The sequence below is a fragment of the Loxodonta africana genome, chromosome 3 (assembly GCF_030014295.1).
Source record: "Loxodonta africana isolate mLoxAfr1 chromosome 3, mLoxAfr1.hap2, whole genome shotgun sequence".
Taxonomy (NCBI): Eukaryota; Metazoa; Chordata; class Mammalia; order Proboscidea; family Elephantidae; genus Loxodonta; species Loxodonta africana.
The window spans coordinates 32,121,713-32,139,052 of NC_087344.1; the positions used below are offsets into that span (position 1 = coordinate 32,121,713).

The 17,340-nt window shown below is 41.6% G+C and overlaps 1 protein-coding gene across 1 annotated transcript in view; it reads left to right on the top strand.

Moving 5' to 3' along the window:
• Nucleotides 1-17,340, top strand: part of NWD1 (NACHT and WD repeat domain containing 1) — an 84,450-nt gene that overhangs the window by 52,300 nt on the left and 14,810 nt on the right. The window contains exons 11-14 of the mRNA XM_010593239.3: nucleotides 67-275; nucleotides 3,122-3,394; nucleotides 10,697-10,787; nucleotides 12,668-12,822. Coding sequence (XP_010591541.2) covers nucleotides 67-275; nucleotides 3,122-3,394; nucleotides 10,697-10,787; nucleotides 12,668-12,822 — 728 coding nt within the window. The remainder of the gene's footprint in view (nucleotides 1-66; nucleotides 276-3,121; nucleotides 3,395-10,696; nucleotides 10,788-12,667; nucleotides 12,823-17,340) is intronic.

Genomic DNA, 17,340 nt, shown 5'->3' on the forward strand with positions numbered 1-17,340 from the left:
ATACTTGTAGTTAGAAGGTCAAAATCTTCCCAGCTAATATAATCTCCCCTATCTGACCTGCTGCAGGAGAAGTGAGGTGTGTGAAAGTGTTTGCCAAAGGGACACTTGCCATCTCTGCCTCCAAGGACCACACACTGCGCTTGTGGAACTTACTCTCTGGCCAGGAGAAATTCACCATCCGGGATGGAGGCTCAAAAGATCCCACTGAATCTCAGTTCTGGAACCTCCACCTAGACGAAGCAAACAAAGTTGTGTATTCAACATCTGGCTCAAAGGTAACAAACATATGCCTTGTTTGTAAAGGGAAACTATGTCCAGAACACTCAAAGATGGAGTAGGCTGTTTCTATAATGAGGGGCTCTCTCATATGGGGTTTGTAAACAGAGATACACAACCTCTTGAAAGGTGCTATAAGAGGTTACAAACTTCATCATTAGATTAGATGATCTTGATAGTTTTTTATTAACCTAAGTTTAAGGCCTTTTATATTTTCTATATAATCATTTTGGTGCTATAAATTTCCCTCTAAGTACTGCTTTACCTATATCCCACAAAATTTGCTATGTTGTGTTTTAATTTACATTTAGTTTTAAATAATTTTAGATTTCCCTTTTATTTCTCCTTTGATCCATGAGTTATTTAGAAATCTGCTTTTAGTTTCCAACTATTTGGGGGTTTTCCAGGTAGCTTTCTGTTGTTATTTATTTATTTATTTTTCTAATTTAATCCTGTTGTGGTCAGAAAATATACTTTGTATGATATAAATCCTTCCAAATTTATTTTGATTTGTTTTGTGGCCAAAATAAAAAGATCTATCTTGGTAAATACTCCATGTGCATCTTAAAATAATGTATATTCCATTGTGTCATTCCATTTAGTCAATCATAACCAAGATTTGATAGTTTTATGAATAGAGACACACAATAGGATAGTGGGTAAGAACTTAGTAACTAAAGCTGGGAGGGGGGGAAATCTGTATTTCAAGCTAGTTGAATACTTTACAAGTTGAGTGACCTTGGTCACGTCACTTTACCTCTCTGAGTTTCAGTTCCTCATCTACCTGATAAAATAATGCCTGCAAAGCACCTCGCATTTTGCTTGGCAGATAGTAAGCACTACATATTTGGTAGCTACTGATGACTGTATTATACTAGTAACTGGTGGTCATTAACATTAGAAATATTGGTAGCTTATAAACTGTATTTATCCAACATGAGAGTCACCAGCCACATGTGGTTCTTGAGCACTTGAAGTGGGACTGTTCTGAATTGACATGTGCTGTAAGCATAAAACACACACTGGAGTTCAACATTTTAGTATGATAAAAACAATGGTATGATAAAAACAAATCTGTCCTGGAAGAAATAGAGCCATAATGCTCCTTTGAAGTGAGGATGGCAAGACTTTGTCTCACATACTTTGGATGCATTATTAGGAAGAATCAGTCCCTTGAGAAGGACATTGTGCTTGGTAAAGTAGAGGGTCAGCGAAAAAGAGGATGACCTTCTATGAGATGGACTGACACAGCGGCTATAACAATGGGCTCAAACATAGCAACAGTTGTGAAGATGGTCCAAGACCGGGCAGTGTTTCATTCTGTTGTATATAGGGTTGCTACAAGTCAGAACCTACTCGATGGAACTTAACAACAACAGCAATGGCATACATGTTAGAGAGGTGCTGACTGATTTTAAACTTGATTATAAAAATCATCTTTGTTATCAGGAAAAAATTTGGAAGATACAGTAAAGTATAAAGAAATGATCTCCAAGATAATCGCTGTTAACATTTACCTGATTTTACTTCATAACAAATTATGGATAACATTGCAAAGGATGAGAAGTCCAGAACACTGAATTGTGCTCATGAGGAACCTTTACATAGATCAAGAGGCAGTCTTTCGAACAGAAAAAGGGGATACTGTGTGGTTTAAAGTCAGGAAACGTGTACGTCAGGGTTGTATCCTGTTACCATATCATTCAGTCTGTATGCTGAGCAAATAACCTGAGAAGCTGGACTATATGAAGAAGAACAGGGCATCAGGATTGGAGGAAGACTTATGAACAACCTGCATTATGCAGATGACACAACCTTACTTGCTGAAAGTGAAGAGGACTTGAAGCACTTACTGATGAAGATCAAAGACCACAGCCTTCAGTATGGATTACACCTCACCTTAACATAAAGAAAACAAAAATCCCCACAACTGGACCAATCAGCAATATCATGATAAATGGAGAAAAGATTGAAGTTGTCAAGGACTTCATTTTACTTGGATCCACAATCAACAGCCATGGAAGCAGCAGTTAAGAAATCAAATGACACATTGCATTGGGCAAATCTGCTGCAAAAGACCTCTTCAAAGTGTTGAAAAGCAAAAACATCACCTTGAAGACTAACATGCACCTGATCCAAGCCATGGTGTTTTCAATTGCCTCATATGCATGTGAAAGTTGGATGATGAATAAAAAAGGCCGAAGAAGAAATGACGCCTTTGAATTATGGTGCTGGCGAAGAATACTGAATATACCAGGGACTGCCAAAAGAACGAATAAATCTGTCTTGGAAGAAGTACAATCAGAATTCTCCTTAGAAGCAAGGATGGCGAGACTACGTCTCACATACTTTAGACGTGTTATCAGGAGGGATCAGTCCCTAGAGAGGGTCAGTGAAAAAGGAGAAGACCCTCAATGAGATGGATTGACACAGTGGCTGCAAAATGGGTTTAAGCATAACAACAGTTGTGAGGATGGCACAGTACCTGACAGTGTTTCGTTCTGTTGCTATGAGTCGGAGCCTCGAAAACAAGCCTGGTGATCTGCTTCTGAAAGGTCACAGCCTTGAAAACCCTATGAAGCAGTTCAACTCTGTACATATGAGGTCACTATGAGTTGGAATAGACTTGATGACAATGAACAACAACAATGGAAAGTGATCACACTGGATTACATTAGGAAGGTGCTTCCATTGCATTAGATTGCATTCTGGAAAGTGATTACATTACATTATGTCACATCCACAGGTACAGGGGTTAGGATCCTAACACATATTTTGGGGGGACACAATTCAATCCATAGCAGTCTCCCACTGAGCTGTCTTTTCCTTTTCATCACTTCATTAGGTTAATGCATGGAATCTGGAAACCGCAGAGCCCGTGTTCCATATCCTGGGAGATGCCTCTGACGCCTGGGTGTGTACAGCAGTATTTGCCTCCCAGGCCCGGCTGCTGATGGTGTCTGTTCGTGGCGTGGTCAGTCTGTGGAGCTCAGCTACAGGAAAACCGCAGGGGAAGCAACAACTGTCCAGTGTCAAAGAAGAAACACCCACGTGTGGGGTTGAAGTCCCAAAACGAGGAAAGCTGGTTACTGGGTTCAGCAATGGCTCTGTCTCTTTGGTAAGCAAATTTACTGAATAGGATGACATTAACTCAGCTCTTCAGAGCTCAAATGTCCTAGAAAGTAGGAGAAATAATCTCACCTTAAACCTTTATAAAAATGACATTTGGTTTCTTAATTCTTTGTTGGTGCTGTGTTGTGCTGTTGAGACAATTACAACTCGAGTAGAACTGTGCTCCATAGGGTTTTCTTGGCTGTAATCTTTATAGAAGCAGATTGCCCGGTCTTTCTTCTGTGGTGCTAATGGATGGGTTCAAATTGCCAATCTTTTGGCTACCAGCTGAGCACAACCGTTTGGGCCACCCAGGGACCTTTTCTTAATTCTAGGGATTTGTATGTAATCGACCTCAACAGACAACTGCCAGAAATTCAAGCTGGATTCAGAAGAGGTTGTGGAACCAGAGATATCATTGCTGATGTCAGATGGATCCTGGCTGAAAGCAGAGAATACCAGAAAGGTGTTTACCTGTGTTTTATTGACTATGTGAAGGTATTCAACTGTGTGTATCATAAACAAATTATGCATAGCTTGCAAAGAATGGGAATTCTAGAACACTTAATTGTGCTCTTGAGGAACTTATACAAAGACCACGAGATAGTCATTTGTATAGAGCAAGTTTTAAAGTCAGGAAAGGTGTGCATTAGGGTTGTATCCTTTCACCATACCTATTCAATCTGTATGCTGAGCAAATAATCCAAGAAGCTGGACCTTATGAATAAGAACGGGGCATCAGGATTGGAGGAAGACTCATTAACCACCCGTACCATTCAGATGACACAACCTTACTGGCTGAAACTGAAGAGGACTTGAAGCACTCACTGATGAATATCAAATACTAAGGTGTGGATTACACCTCAACATAAAGAAAACAAAAATCCTCACAACTGAGCCAATAACAATGTCATGATAAACAGAGAAAAGATTGAATTTATTAAGGATTTCACTTTACTTGGATCCGCAATCAACGCCCTTGGAAGCAGCACCCAAGAAATCAAATGAAGTACTGCATTGAGCAAATCTGCTGCAAAAGACCTCTTTAAAGAGTTGAAAAGCAAAGACGTCATTTTGAGGACTGAGGTGCACCTTACCTAAAGCTGTGACTGAAAATACCATGGCTTGAGTCAGGTGCACCTTAGTCTTCAAGGTGACATCTTTGCTTTTCAACTCTTTAAAGAGGTCCTTTGCAGTAGATTTGCCCAATTCAATACATCTTTTGATTTCTTGACTGTTGCTTCCATGGGTATTGATTGTGGATCCAAGTAAAATGAAACCCTGATAACTTCAATCTTTTCTCCATTTGTCATGATGTTGCTTATTGGTCCAGTTGTGAGGATTTTTGTTCTCTTTATGTTGAGGTGCAATCCATACTGAAGGCTGTGGTCTTTGATCTTCATCAGTAAGTGCTTCAAGTCCTCTTCATTTTCAGCAAGCAAAGTTGTGTCATCTGCATAACCCAGGTCATTAATGAGTCTTCCTCCAATCCTGATGCCCTGTTCTTCTTCATGAGGTCCAGCTTCTCGGATTATTTGCTCAGCATACAGATTGAATAGGTATGGTGAAAGGATACAACCCTGATGCACACGTTTCCTAACTTTAAACCCTGCAGTGTCCCCTTGTTCTGTTCGAACAACTGCCTCTTGAGCTATGTACAGGCTCCTCATGAGCACATTTAAGTGTTCTAGAGTTCCCATTCTTTGCAACATTATGCATAATTTGTTATGATCCACACAGTCGAATGCCTTTGCATAGTCAATAAAACACAGGTAAACATCCTTCTGGTATTCTCTGCTTTCACCCAGGATCCATCTGTTATCAGCAATGATATCCCTTGGTTCCACATCCTCTTCTGAATCTGGCCTGAATTTCTGGCAGTTCCCTGTCAATATACTGCTGCAGCCACTTTCGAATGATCTCCAGCAAAATTTTACTTGCATGTGGTATTAATGATATTGTTCAATAATTTCCACATTTGGTTGGATCACCTTTCTTGGGAATAGGCATAAATATGGATCTCTTCCAGTTGGTTGGCCAGGTAGCTGTCTTCCAAATTTCTTGGCACAGACGAGTGAGCGGTTCTAATGCGGCATCCGTTTGTTGAAACATCTCAATTAATATTCTGTCAATTCCTGGAGCCTTGTTTTTCACCAAAGCCTTAGGTGTAGTTTGGACTCTTCCTTCAGTACCACTGGTTCCTGATCAATGCTACCTCTTAAAATGATTGAATGTCAACCAATTCTTTTTGGTACAATGACTCTGTGTATTCCTTCCAACTTCTTTTGATGCTTTCTGTGTCGTTTAATATTTTCTGCATAGAATCCTTCACTATTTCAAGCCGAGGCTTGAATTTTTTCTTCAGTTCTTTCAGCTTGAGAAGTGCTGGGCATGTTCTTCCTTTTTGGTTTTCTATCTCCAACTCTTTGCACATGTCATCATAATATTTTACTTTGTCTTCTCAAGCTGCCCTTTGAAATCTTCTGTTCAGTTCTTTTACTTCATCATTTCTTGCTTTTGCTTTAGCTGCTTGACATTCAAGAGCAAGTTTCAGAGTCTTTTTTGACATCCATTTTGATCTTTTCTTTCTTTCCTGTCTTTGTTATCTTTCATTGCTATAATAGAAATACCACAAGTAGATGGCTTTAACAAACAGAAATTTACTTTCTCACTGTTTAGGAGGGTAGAAATTTAAACTGCTGGTTCTAGGGGAAGACTTTCTTTGTTGGCTATAGAGAAAGGTCTCTTCTGAGCTTCTGCTCCTGGGGAATCTTCATGTGGCGTGGCATCTCTGTCCGCCTCCATCTCTGCTTCTCTCAAGTGCTTATTTTAATCTCTTTTATATGTCAAAAACATTGAGTCAGGACACACCCTACACTAATCCTGCCTCATTAACATAACAACGACAGCCCATTCCCAAATGGAATTATAACCACAGGCGTGGAGATTAGAATTTACAACATACATTTTTTGGGGGCACAGTTCAAAACATAACACCCACCTTCAAGGAACTCACAGCATTGGGAGGGGATGGGCTTTTCAAGGACTTAGAGTAACACGAAGAGAGCTGGCCTGGAGTATGCACTGAAAAGTCAGTATCCAAGCTGGTGATGAGAATTGGGATTGGTAACCTCCCTCATACATTCGAACAAAACAAGCTCATTTCTTCACCGAAGAAGACATACAAATGACCAAAAAGCACGTGAAAAAACTCTCAACATCGTTAGGGAAATGCAAATCAAAACCACAATGAGATACCACTGGGCAGGCTATGACTGAAAAAACAAACAATAACAAGTATTGATGAAGATTTGGAGAAAAGGGAACCCTTGTACGTTGCCAGCGGGAATGCAAAACAGTACACTGCTGTGGAAAACAGTATGGTTTTCCTCAAAAAGTTGAACACAGATCTACCGTATGATCCAGCAATTCCACTCCTAGTATATATATACCCAAAAGAACTGAAAGCAGGAATGCAAACAGGTACTTGTATACCAGTGTTCATTGCAGCGCTATTCACAATAACCAAAAGGTGGAAACAACTCATGTGTCCATCTACAGACGAATGGATAAACACAATGTGGTCCACCCACACAATGGAATATTACTCAGCCATAAAAAGGAATGAAGCAGTGATACATGTTACAACGCAGATGAACCTTGAGAACATCATGCTGAATGAAGTAAGTTCATGACAAAAGAATAAATATTGTACGATTCCCCTTACAAGAACTGTCCAGAATAGGCATGAGTATATAGATTAGAGCTGACTAGTGGTTACCAGGGGTGGGTGGGAGGGAAGGGGAAAGACTCATTTTTTAGGGGACACTGAGCGTCTCTTAAGAGTGATGGCAAAAATTGGAAATGGATAGTGGTGATAGTTGTACATAGTGATGAACACATTGTTATTGAACTATACGTGTGAACAATGCTGAAATGGCAAATGTTATGTTACATACATTTTTACCACAATAAAAAAAAGTGCAAAAAAATTCAGTTCATTTTTGCAACTCAAGAATGATGAGAATGGTGCCTTCCTCTAGTCTATGTTTTTATTTTTCTATTTTTTGAGACTATACATACCAAAACATTTGACAGCATGACTTCCATATTTACGACTCAACGACATTGATTACATTTTTCATGTGTTGCCACCATCAAAACCAAAAACCAAACCTGTTGAGCTGATTCTGACTCATAGCCACCCTGTAGGACAGAGTAGAACTGCCCCATAGAGTTTCCAAGGAGCACCTGGCGGATTCGAACTGCCAGCCTCTTGGTTAGCAGGCATAGCACTTAACCACTTTTCCAAAACATTCATATAACCTCAATGCCCACTAAACAAAAACTCCCCCTACCTCTCTTTCATCCCTGGTAACCACTAATAATCTTTGGTTTCTATCTATTTGCTTATTTCATATAAATTAGGTCATACAGTATTTGCCCTTTTGCAATTGATTTATTTCGATCAGCATGATACCTTCAAGGTTCATCCATGTTGTGGCATGCATCAGCTTAGACTTTTTCCTTCAGTACCATGGGTTCTTGATCATATGCTACCACTTGAAATGGTTGAACATCGACCAATTCTTTTTGGTACAGTGATTCCATTTTCTTTTGATGCTTCCTGTGCTTGAAGATCAATATCCTAGACATTAGTGAGCTGAATTGGACTGGTATTGGCCATTTTGAATTGGACAATCATATGGTCTACTATGCCAGGTATCTTAGTCATCTACTGCTGCTGTAACAGAAATACCACAATTGGATGGCTTTAACAAAGAGAAATTTATTCTCTCACAGTCTAGTAGCCTAGAAGTTCAAATTAAGGGCATCAGCTCCAGGGAAGGCTTTCTTTGTCAGCTCTGGAGGAAGGTCCTTGTCATCAATCTTCACCTAGACTAGGAGCTTCTCTGCGCAGGATCCCAGGTCCAAAGGACGTGCCCTGCTCCTGGTGCTGCTTTCTTGGTGGTATGAGGTCCCCACTCTCTGCTTGCTTCTCTTGCCTTTTATCTCTTGTAAGATAAAAGATGGTGTAGGCCACACTTCAGGGAAACTCCTTTACATTGGATCAGGGATGTGACCTCAGTAAGGGTGTTACAATCCCACCCTAATCCTCTTTAACATTACAATCACAAAGTGAAGGACAACCTCACAATACTGGGAATCATGGCCTAACCAAGTTGACACATTTTTTCGGGACAAAATTCAATCCATGACACCAGGAATGACAAATTGAAGAGGAATGGCTTTGCATTTGTTGTCAAAAAGAACATTCCAAGATCTATCCTGATAATATCCACATGCCTACAAGGAAGACCACTTAATACGACTATTATTCAGTTTTCTGCACCAACCACTAATGCCAAAGAGGAAGAAATTGATTTTTTACCAACTTCTGCAGTGTGAAATTGATCAAACATGCAATCAAGATGCATTGATAATTACTGGTAATTGGAATGCAAAAGTTGGAAATGAAGAAAGATCAGTAGTTGGAAAATATGGACTTGGTGATAGAAACGATGCTGGAGCTCACATGATAAAAATTTGCAAGATCAACTACCTATTCATTGGAAATACCTTTTTTTTTTCAACAACATAAAGGGTGACTATACACATGAACCTCACCAGTTGGAATACACGGGAATCAAATTGACTACATCTGTGGAAGGAGACGATGGAGAAGCTCAATATCATCAGTGAGAACAAGGCCAGGGGCCGACTGCAGGACAAATCATCAATTGCTCATATTCAAGTTCAAGTTGAAGCTGAAGAAAATTTTTAAATGTCCGTAAGCTCCAAAGGACAACCTGGAGGATAAGCCACCTGAATTTAAGACCATCTCAAGAATAGATTTGACACATCGAACACTGATGACAGAAGACCAGATGAGTTGTGCAAGGACATCATACATGAAGAAAGCAAGAGGTCACTGAAAAGACAGGAAAGAAAGAAAAGACCAAGGTGGATGTCAGAAGAAACTCTGAAACGTGAACATAGAGTAGCTGAAGCAAAAGGAAGAAATGATAAAGTCAAAGAGCTGAACAGAACATTCCAAAGGGCGGCTTGAGAAGACAAAGTAAAGTATAATGACATGTGCAAAGACCTGGAGATGGCAAACCAAAAGGGAGGAACATGCTTAGCATTTCTCAAGCTGAAAGAGTTGAAGAAACAATTCAAGCCTCAAGTTGCAATATTGAAGGATTCTGCATCCCTAGGTGGTTACAAACAACAACAATGTCCACAATAATAATAGTGATGATGATAGCAGCCACTCTGGGAGGGTTCACTATGTGCTGGGTGGCATTCAATACACTTCTTAGACAGCAATAGCCTTGTAAGGTGGGTCCTAGTATCATCACCATTTGACACTGGGGCCCTGAGGTGTTTAGGGACTTGCTTAGGATCATCCAGCTGGTGAATGGTGCTGCCCAACGTGAAATCCAAGCTCTAACCCTAATCCCCATGGCTTGAATTGATGGGTATTGTCTCAGTGTCCTAGTGCTGCCGTAACACAAATACTACAAGTGCGTGGCTTTAAAGAACAGAAATTGATTTCCTCACAGTTTAGGAGGCTGTTGTTGTTAGTCGCCATTGAGTCAGTTCTGACTCATGGCGACCCCATGTGTGCACAGTATGACTGCTCCACAGGGTTTTCAAGGCTTTGACCTTTCAGAAGCAGATCGCCAGCCCTTCTGAGACTCCTCTGGATGGATTCAAAACTTTTGGCTAGTAGTCTAGCGCTTAAACCATTTGCGCCACCCATGGACTCCTTTTTTAGGAGGCTAGAATTCTGAATTCAGGGCTCCAGCTCTAGTAGATGTCTCTCTGTCTGTCCTCTTTGGGGGAGGTTCCTTGTCTCAGCTTCTGTAGTTCTAGCATTCCTTGGTTCCTTGGTGATCTTCACATGGCATCTCTCTTTCCCCTATTAGTGCTTGCTTCTCTCTGCCTCTGGGTCAGGTGTTCAACTACTAGCCAAAAGGTTGGTGGTTTGAACCTACCCAGAGATGTCTCAGAAGAAAGGCCTGCAATCTGCTTCTGAAAAGTCATAACCTTGAAAACCCTATGAAGCAGTTCTACTCTGCAATGGGGTCCACTCGAAGGCAACAACAACTCTCTGTGTTTACTCTGCTCTTTTGTATCTCAAAAGTGAGTAGATACACCCTACACTGATATGGCCTCATTAACACAACAAAGAAAAGCGTATTCCCAAATGGGATCACATTCACAGGTATAGGGGTTAGGGTTCCAACACATATTTTGGGCGGACACAATTCAATCAATAACAGGGATTCTTAACTGTGTACAGGTTTCTCCCGAAGGAGACCGCCTGCTAGAGAAGCTTCCGGAAGCTGTGGGGTTCCTGGTGATCTCAGAGGACGAGTCACTTCTCGCTGCAGGTAGCATTGGCTATCATTTGGGGGTGTTGAGGAGGGCAAAGCAGGATTTTGTTGGAAGTGGGAAGGGGCTTGGGAAAAGAGAGGGATCCTAGGCCAGAGGTCGGCAAGCCTTTTCGATAAAGGACTGGATAGTAAATCTTTTGGGAGTTGCAAACGTTACGGTCTTGGTCACAACGACTAGACTCAGCTCTGCCATTGTGGTGTGAAAGCATCCATAGACAACACATCAGTGGGTGTATGTGGCCATGCTGATAAAAAGGCCCCTGGGCGGTACAAACAGTTTGCACTGGACTGCTAACTGAAGGTTGGGGATTTGAACCCACCCACTGGAGCCGTAGAAGAAGACCTGGTGACCTGCTTCTGTAAGATTACAGCCAAGAAAACCATATGGAACAGTTCTATTCTGTGACACACAGGGTGTCCATAAGTCGGAATCCACTCAATGCAATGGATTTGATTTTATTTTTCTAATTTACTCTGTGCTCAGCTTTGTACTGGGTACCAGGATACAATAGTGAGCCCAAACAGGCAGTTCCTGCCTTCCAGAAACCTACAGTCTTGTAATAATAATAAATAGTCACGCAATTTTCTGAGATTATTGATTACTGCCATCCCCCATATACACTGCCAACTATGTGAGGATAGGGACTGTCTTAGTCTCCTAGTGCTGCTGTAACAAAAATACCACATGGATAGCTTTAACAAATGGAAATTTATTTTTTCTAAGTTCAGGATGCTAGAAGTCCGAATTGAGGGCGCCGGCTCTAGGTGAAGGCTTTCTTTGTCTGCTCTGGGGGAAGATCTGAGTCCCCTCAATTCCTTGGAGATCTCCACGTGGCATCTATCTTCCCCCATTAGCGCTTCCTTGCTTCTACGCCTAATTTGCTCTTCTTGTATCTCAAAAGGGACTGGTTTAAGACACTTCCTACACTGATATGGTCTCATTAACACAACAAAGAAAACCTTATTTCCAAATGGGATTATTCCACAGGAAGAAAATTTAAAAAACCAAACCCGTTGCCTTGGAGTTGATTCCACCTCACAGCGACCCTATAGAACAGAGTAGAACTGCCCTAGAGGGTTTCCAAGGAGCAGCTGGTAGATTCTAATTGCCGACCTTTTGGTTAGCAGCTGAGCTCTTAACCACTACACCACCAGATCTCCACTCTGCAGGAATAGGAGTTAGGAATCCAACTCATATTTTTGGGGGATACAATTTGTCTTAGTTATCTACTGCTGCCATAACAGAAATACCACAAGGGGATGGTTTTAACAAAGAGAAGTTTATTCTCTCACAGTCCAGTAGGCTGGAAGTCTGAATTCAGGGCGCCGGATCCAGGGGAAGGCTTTCTCTCTCTGTCGGCTCTGGAGAAAGGTCCTTATCATCAGTCTTCCCTTGGTCTGGGAGCATCTCAGTGCAGGAACCTCAGGTCCAAAGGATGCGCTCTGCTCCCGGCACTGCTTTCTTGGTGGTATGAAGTCCCCACGTCTCTCTGCTCGCTTCTCTCTTTTATATCTCAAAAGAGATTGGCTTAAGACACTATCTAATCTTGTAGATCTCATCAATATAACTACTGCTAATCCATCTTATTACATCATAGTGATAGGATTTACAACATACAGGGAAATCACATCAGAGGATAAAATGGTAGACAGTCGTGCAGTCATCCAAGGGAATCATGACCTAGCCAAGCTGACGTATTTTTGGGGATGCAATTCAATCCATGACAGTATTCAGCCCATAACAGGGACCGTGTCTCTTTTGTCCCCCACTATATTCCTTCCACTGGCACATAGTAGGTGCTCAAGAGAATCCTGGTTGATTGAAGGACTCTTGTACTCAAGGAACGGAACGCATAACCCTGCCACTGCCGTTTCAGGCTTCGGAAGATCCGTGCGGATATTCTTGGCTGACTCACAGGGCTTCCACCACTTCATGGCCACAGATCTGGAACACGAGGACACGGTGGAGACAGCTGTCTTTGGTCCCAAGAACAATCTGATTGTCACAGGGTCCCGTGACTCGCTCATTCAGGTGAGGGGGAGATCCTGTCTGGCACCCTCCTTTCTGACTCTGGAATAGAAAATACGATTCTTTTGGGACTTGTTGGCTTCCTGGTACAAAATCCCATGAAAGCTAGCACAGCCAAAACAGGGCCCATCATCGGGAGGATATGGGGGTGTCTCCAGGGACACAGCAGCAAACTGGGGGCGGCTACTCAAATGGTCGATGAAGGAGATAGTGTTCCCAATGCAACTGAAGAGCTTCCCAATGAATCTGAAAAACTGGGAGGTTGTGGCCTGCAGGGCAGAGGAGGATGTGGGAGGGAAAATTCCAGTTAAGTTCAAAGTTACTGAAGCTGGCAAGAAAACCAAGTGGTAGGGTAATGGTTCTCCAACATTTTGATATCAGGACCCCATTATACTTTTAAAGATTAGTGAGGACTCCAAAGAGCTTTTATTTGTGTGGATTATATCCACTGACAGAGAGATAGAGAGAGAGAGAGACAGACAGACAGGCAGATATTGTTAGGTGCCATTGAGTAGATTCCAACTCATAGCGACCCTATGCACAAACAGAACGAAACACTGTCTGGTCCTGTGCCATCCTCACAATTGTTGTTATGCTTGAGCCCATTGTTGCAGCCACTATGTCAGTCCATCTCATTGAGGGTCTTCCTCTTTTTTGCTGACCTTCTACTTTATCAAGCATGCTGTCCTTCTCCAGGGACTAATTCCTCCTGATAACACGACCAAAGTACGTGAAAAACTCCACTGTGGAAAACACCACTGAATACTCATGAGAGAAAGAAAGTGAAAAAGGCAAATTACATATTAGTATTTGTCTTAGTCACCTAGTGCTGCCATAACAGAAATACCAAAATGGGTGGCTTTAAAGAACAGAAATCTATTTTCTCACGGTCTAAATCGGGGTCTCAGCTATGTGGATTCCTTCTTTGTCAGTAGCCCTGGGGTGCTCCTGGCTTCCTTGGCTTGTAGACAATCATCACATGGCGTCTCTCTTCCCCCATACGTGCATGTCTCTGTGTCTAACCTGTTCTTTTTTATTTTTTTAATTTTTATTGTGCTTTAAGTGAAAGTTTACAAATCAAGTCAGTCTCACACAAAAACCCATACACGCCTTGCTGCATACTCCCAATTACTCTCCCCCTAATGAGACAGCTCGCTCCCTCCCTCCACTCTCTCTTTTCGTGTCCATTTCGCCAACTTCTAAACCCCTCTACCCTCTCATCTCCCCTCCAGGGAGGAGATGCCAGCATAGTGTCAAGTGTCCACCTGATCCAAGAAGCTCACTCCTCACCAGCATCCCTCTCCAACCCATTGTTAGTCTGTTCTTTTGATAACTCATAAGTGATTAGATTTACAACCCACCCTACTCTGATATTATCTCATTAACATAACAAAGAAAACCCAGGATCACATCTACAGGTATAGGGGTTAGGATTCCAACACTTATTTTCAGGGGGACACAATTCAATCCATAACAGTATTATTATGAAAAGAGTCTTGATTTTGCAGAACCCCCAAGTGTTATGGATTGAATTACGTCCCTGAAAAGTGTGTGTTGGAATCTTAATCCCTATACCCGTGGATGTAATTCCATTCAGAATAGGGTTTTCTTTGTTATGCTAATGAGACTATATCAGTATAGGGTGTGTCTTAAACCTAATAAATTTTGAGATATAAAAAGAACAGACTGTCGCAGAGAGAAGAAAGCACAAATGAGGGGAAGATAGATGCCGTATGGAGATTGCCAAGGCACCGAGGAATGACAGGGTTATAGAAGCTGTGACAAGGATTTCCCCACAGAGCCGACAGAGAGAAAGACTTCCCTTAGAGTTGGTATGCTGAATTGAACTTCTAGCCTCCTTGTTGTTGTTGTTGTTGTTGTCAGGTGCCATCATGTCAGTTCCCACTCATAGCGACCCTTTGTACAACAGCAAGAAACACTGCCCGGTCCTGCACTATCCTCACAATCGTTGCTATGCTCGAGCCCATGATTTCAGCCACTGTGTCAGTCCACCTCATTGAGGGTTTTCCTTTTTCACCCTGACACTCTGCTTTACCAAGCATGATGGCCTTCTCCAGAGACCGGTCCCTTCTGGTAACACGTCCAAAGTATGTGAGACATAGTCTCGCCATCCTCCCTTCTAAGGAGCATTCTGGCTGTACTTCTTCCAAGACAGGTTTGTTCATTCTTCTGGCAATCCATGGTATATTGAATATTCTTCGCCAACACCACAATTCAAAGGCATCAGTTCGTCTTTGGTCTTCCTTATTCATTGTCCAGCTTTCACATGCTTATGAGGCGATCGCAAATACCACGGGTTGAGTCAGGAGCACGTTAGTCTTCAAAGCGACACCTTTGTGTGTTTTTTTAACATTTTAAAAAAGGTCTTTTGCAGCAGATTTTCCCAATGCAAGACTTCATTTGTTTTCTTGATTGCTGCTTCCGTGGGCATTGATCGTGGATCCAAGTAAGTTGAAATCCTTGGCAAGTTCAATACTTTATCGTAATGTTGCTTATTGGTCCAGTTGTGAGGATTTTTATTTTTTTTATGTTGAGGTGTAATCTATACTGAAGGCTATAGTCATTGAAAGATAGATAGACAGACAGATAGGGAGACAGACAGGCAATTGGCATTAAGCCAACTCCAACTCATGGGGACCTTATGTGCAACAGATCAAATGTTGTCTGGTCCCGCATCATCCTCATAATCACCATCATGCTGAGTCCATTGTTGTGCCAATCGGTCTCACGAAGAAGCACCCTCTCCCTCACTGGCCCTCTACTTAACCAAACATGATGTCCCCCTCCAGTGATCTGTCCCTCCTGATGATGTGTCTGAACTAAAACAAGCAAGTTGGACAAGTTCTGTTGTGATCCATAGGTTTTCATTGGCTAATTTGTGAAAGTAGATCACCAGGTCTTTCTTCCTTGTCCATCTTAGTCTGGAAGCTCTGCTGAAGCCTGTTCACCATGGGTAACACTGCTGATATTTCAAATACCAGTAGCATAGCTTCCAACATCACACCAATGCAAAAGTTACCACAGTACAACAAACTAACAGATGAATGGTGGAGATAGATGGATAGATAGAAACATAGACTTTTTAAACAAACTATTTTGGAGGAGTCCCTGGGTCACGCAAATGGTTAAGCACTCAACTACTAGACGAAAGGTTGGCAATTTAAACTCATCCGGGGCACCTCGGAAGACAGGCCTGGCGATCTGCTTCTGAAAGGTCACAGCCTTGAAAACCCTACGGAGCAGTTCTGCTTTGCACACAAGGGGCTGCCAGGAGTCAGAATCAACGGATGGCAGCTGGTTACTTGCTATTTGGAATAACTTTAGATGTTCAGAAGAAGAGTTGCAAATAGAGCACAGAAAGTCCCCATATACCCTTTACCCAGCTTCCCCCAATGTCAACATCTCACATTATCTTGATACATTTATCAAAATTAAGAAATTAACACTGGGCAATATCACTAACTGATCTACAGATTGCTCCGATTTCACCAGTTTTCCCACAAATGTCCTTTTCCAATTCCAGGATCCAATCCAGGGTCCTACATCGCATTTAGTATCTATTGATATTTACCAAATTGAAAATTAAAACTGAGAAAACCCAAAAATATTTATTCATTGGTTTATTCAAAAATAACAACAAAACCATTACATGCTGACACAAATAACATTATTTTACGAAAAATGACCGTATTTTCTGAAACAGCAACAACCAAAATTCATGAGTAGTATCGTTTTACGTTTTTGCAAATCGCTTTATGTCTGGCTTAATAGGACAGAGGTGGATTTTCTTATCTGCTGCAACTTCAATATTTTTTCTTCATTTATCGTGATGTTGCTTTTTGGCCCAGTTGTGAGGATTTTTGTTTTCTTTATGTTGAGGTGTAATCCATGCTGAAGGCTATAGTCTTTGATCTTCATCAGTAAGTGCTTCAAGTTCTCTTCCCTTTCAGCAAGTAAAGTTGTGTCATCTGCATATCACAGGTTGTTAATGAGTCTTCCTCCAATCCTGATGCCCCGTTCTTCTTCATATAGTCCAGCTTCTCGTATTATCTGCTCAGCATACAGATGGAATAAGTATGGTGAAAGGGTACAACCCTGACGCACGCCTTTCCTGATTTTAAACCACACGGCATCCCCTTTCTCTGTTCAAATGACTGCCTTTTGGTCTATGTGCAGGTTCCTCATGAGCACAATTAAGTGTTCTAGGATTCCTGTTCTTCACAGTGGTATCCATAATTTGTTATGATCCACATAGTCGAATGCCTTTGCGCAGTCAATAAAACACAGGTAAACCTCTTTCTGGTATTCTTTGCTTTCAGCCAAGCCCATCTGGCATGAGCAACGATATCCCTGGTTCCATGTCTCTTCTGAACCTGCCTTGAATTTCTGGCAGTTCCCTGTCGATATACTGCTGCAACCATTTTTTAATGATCTTCAGCAAACTTTTACTTGCGTGAGATGTTAATGATGTTGTTTAATAATTTCTGCATTCTGTTGCAT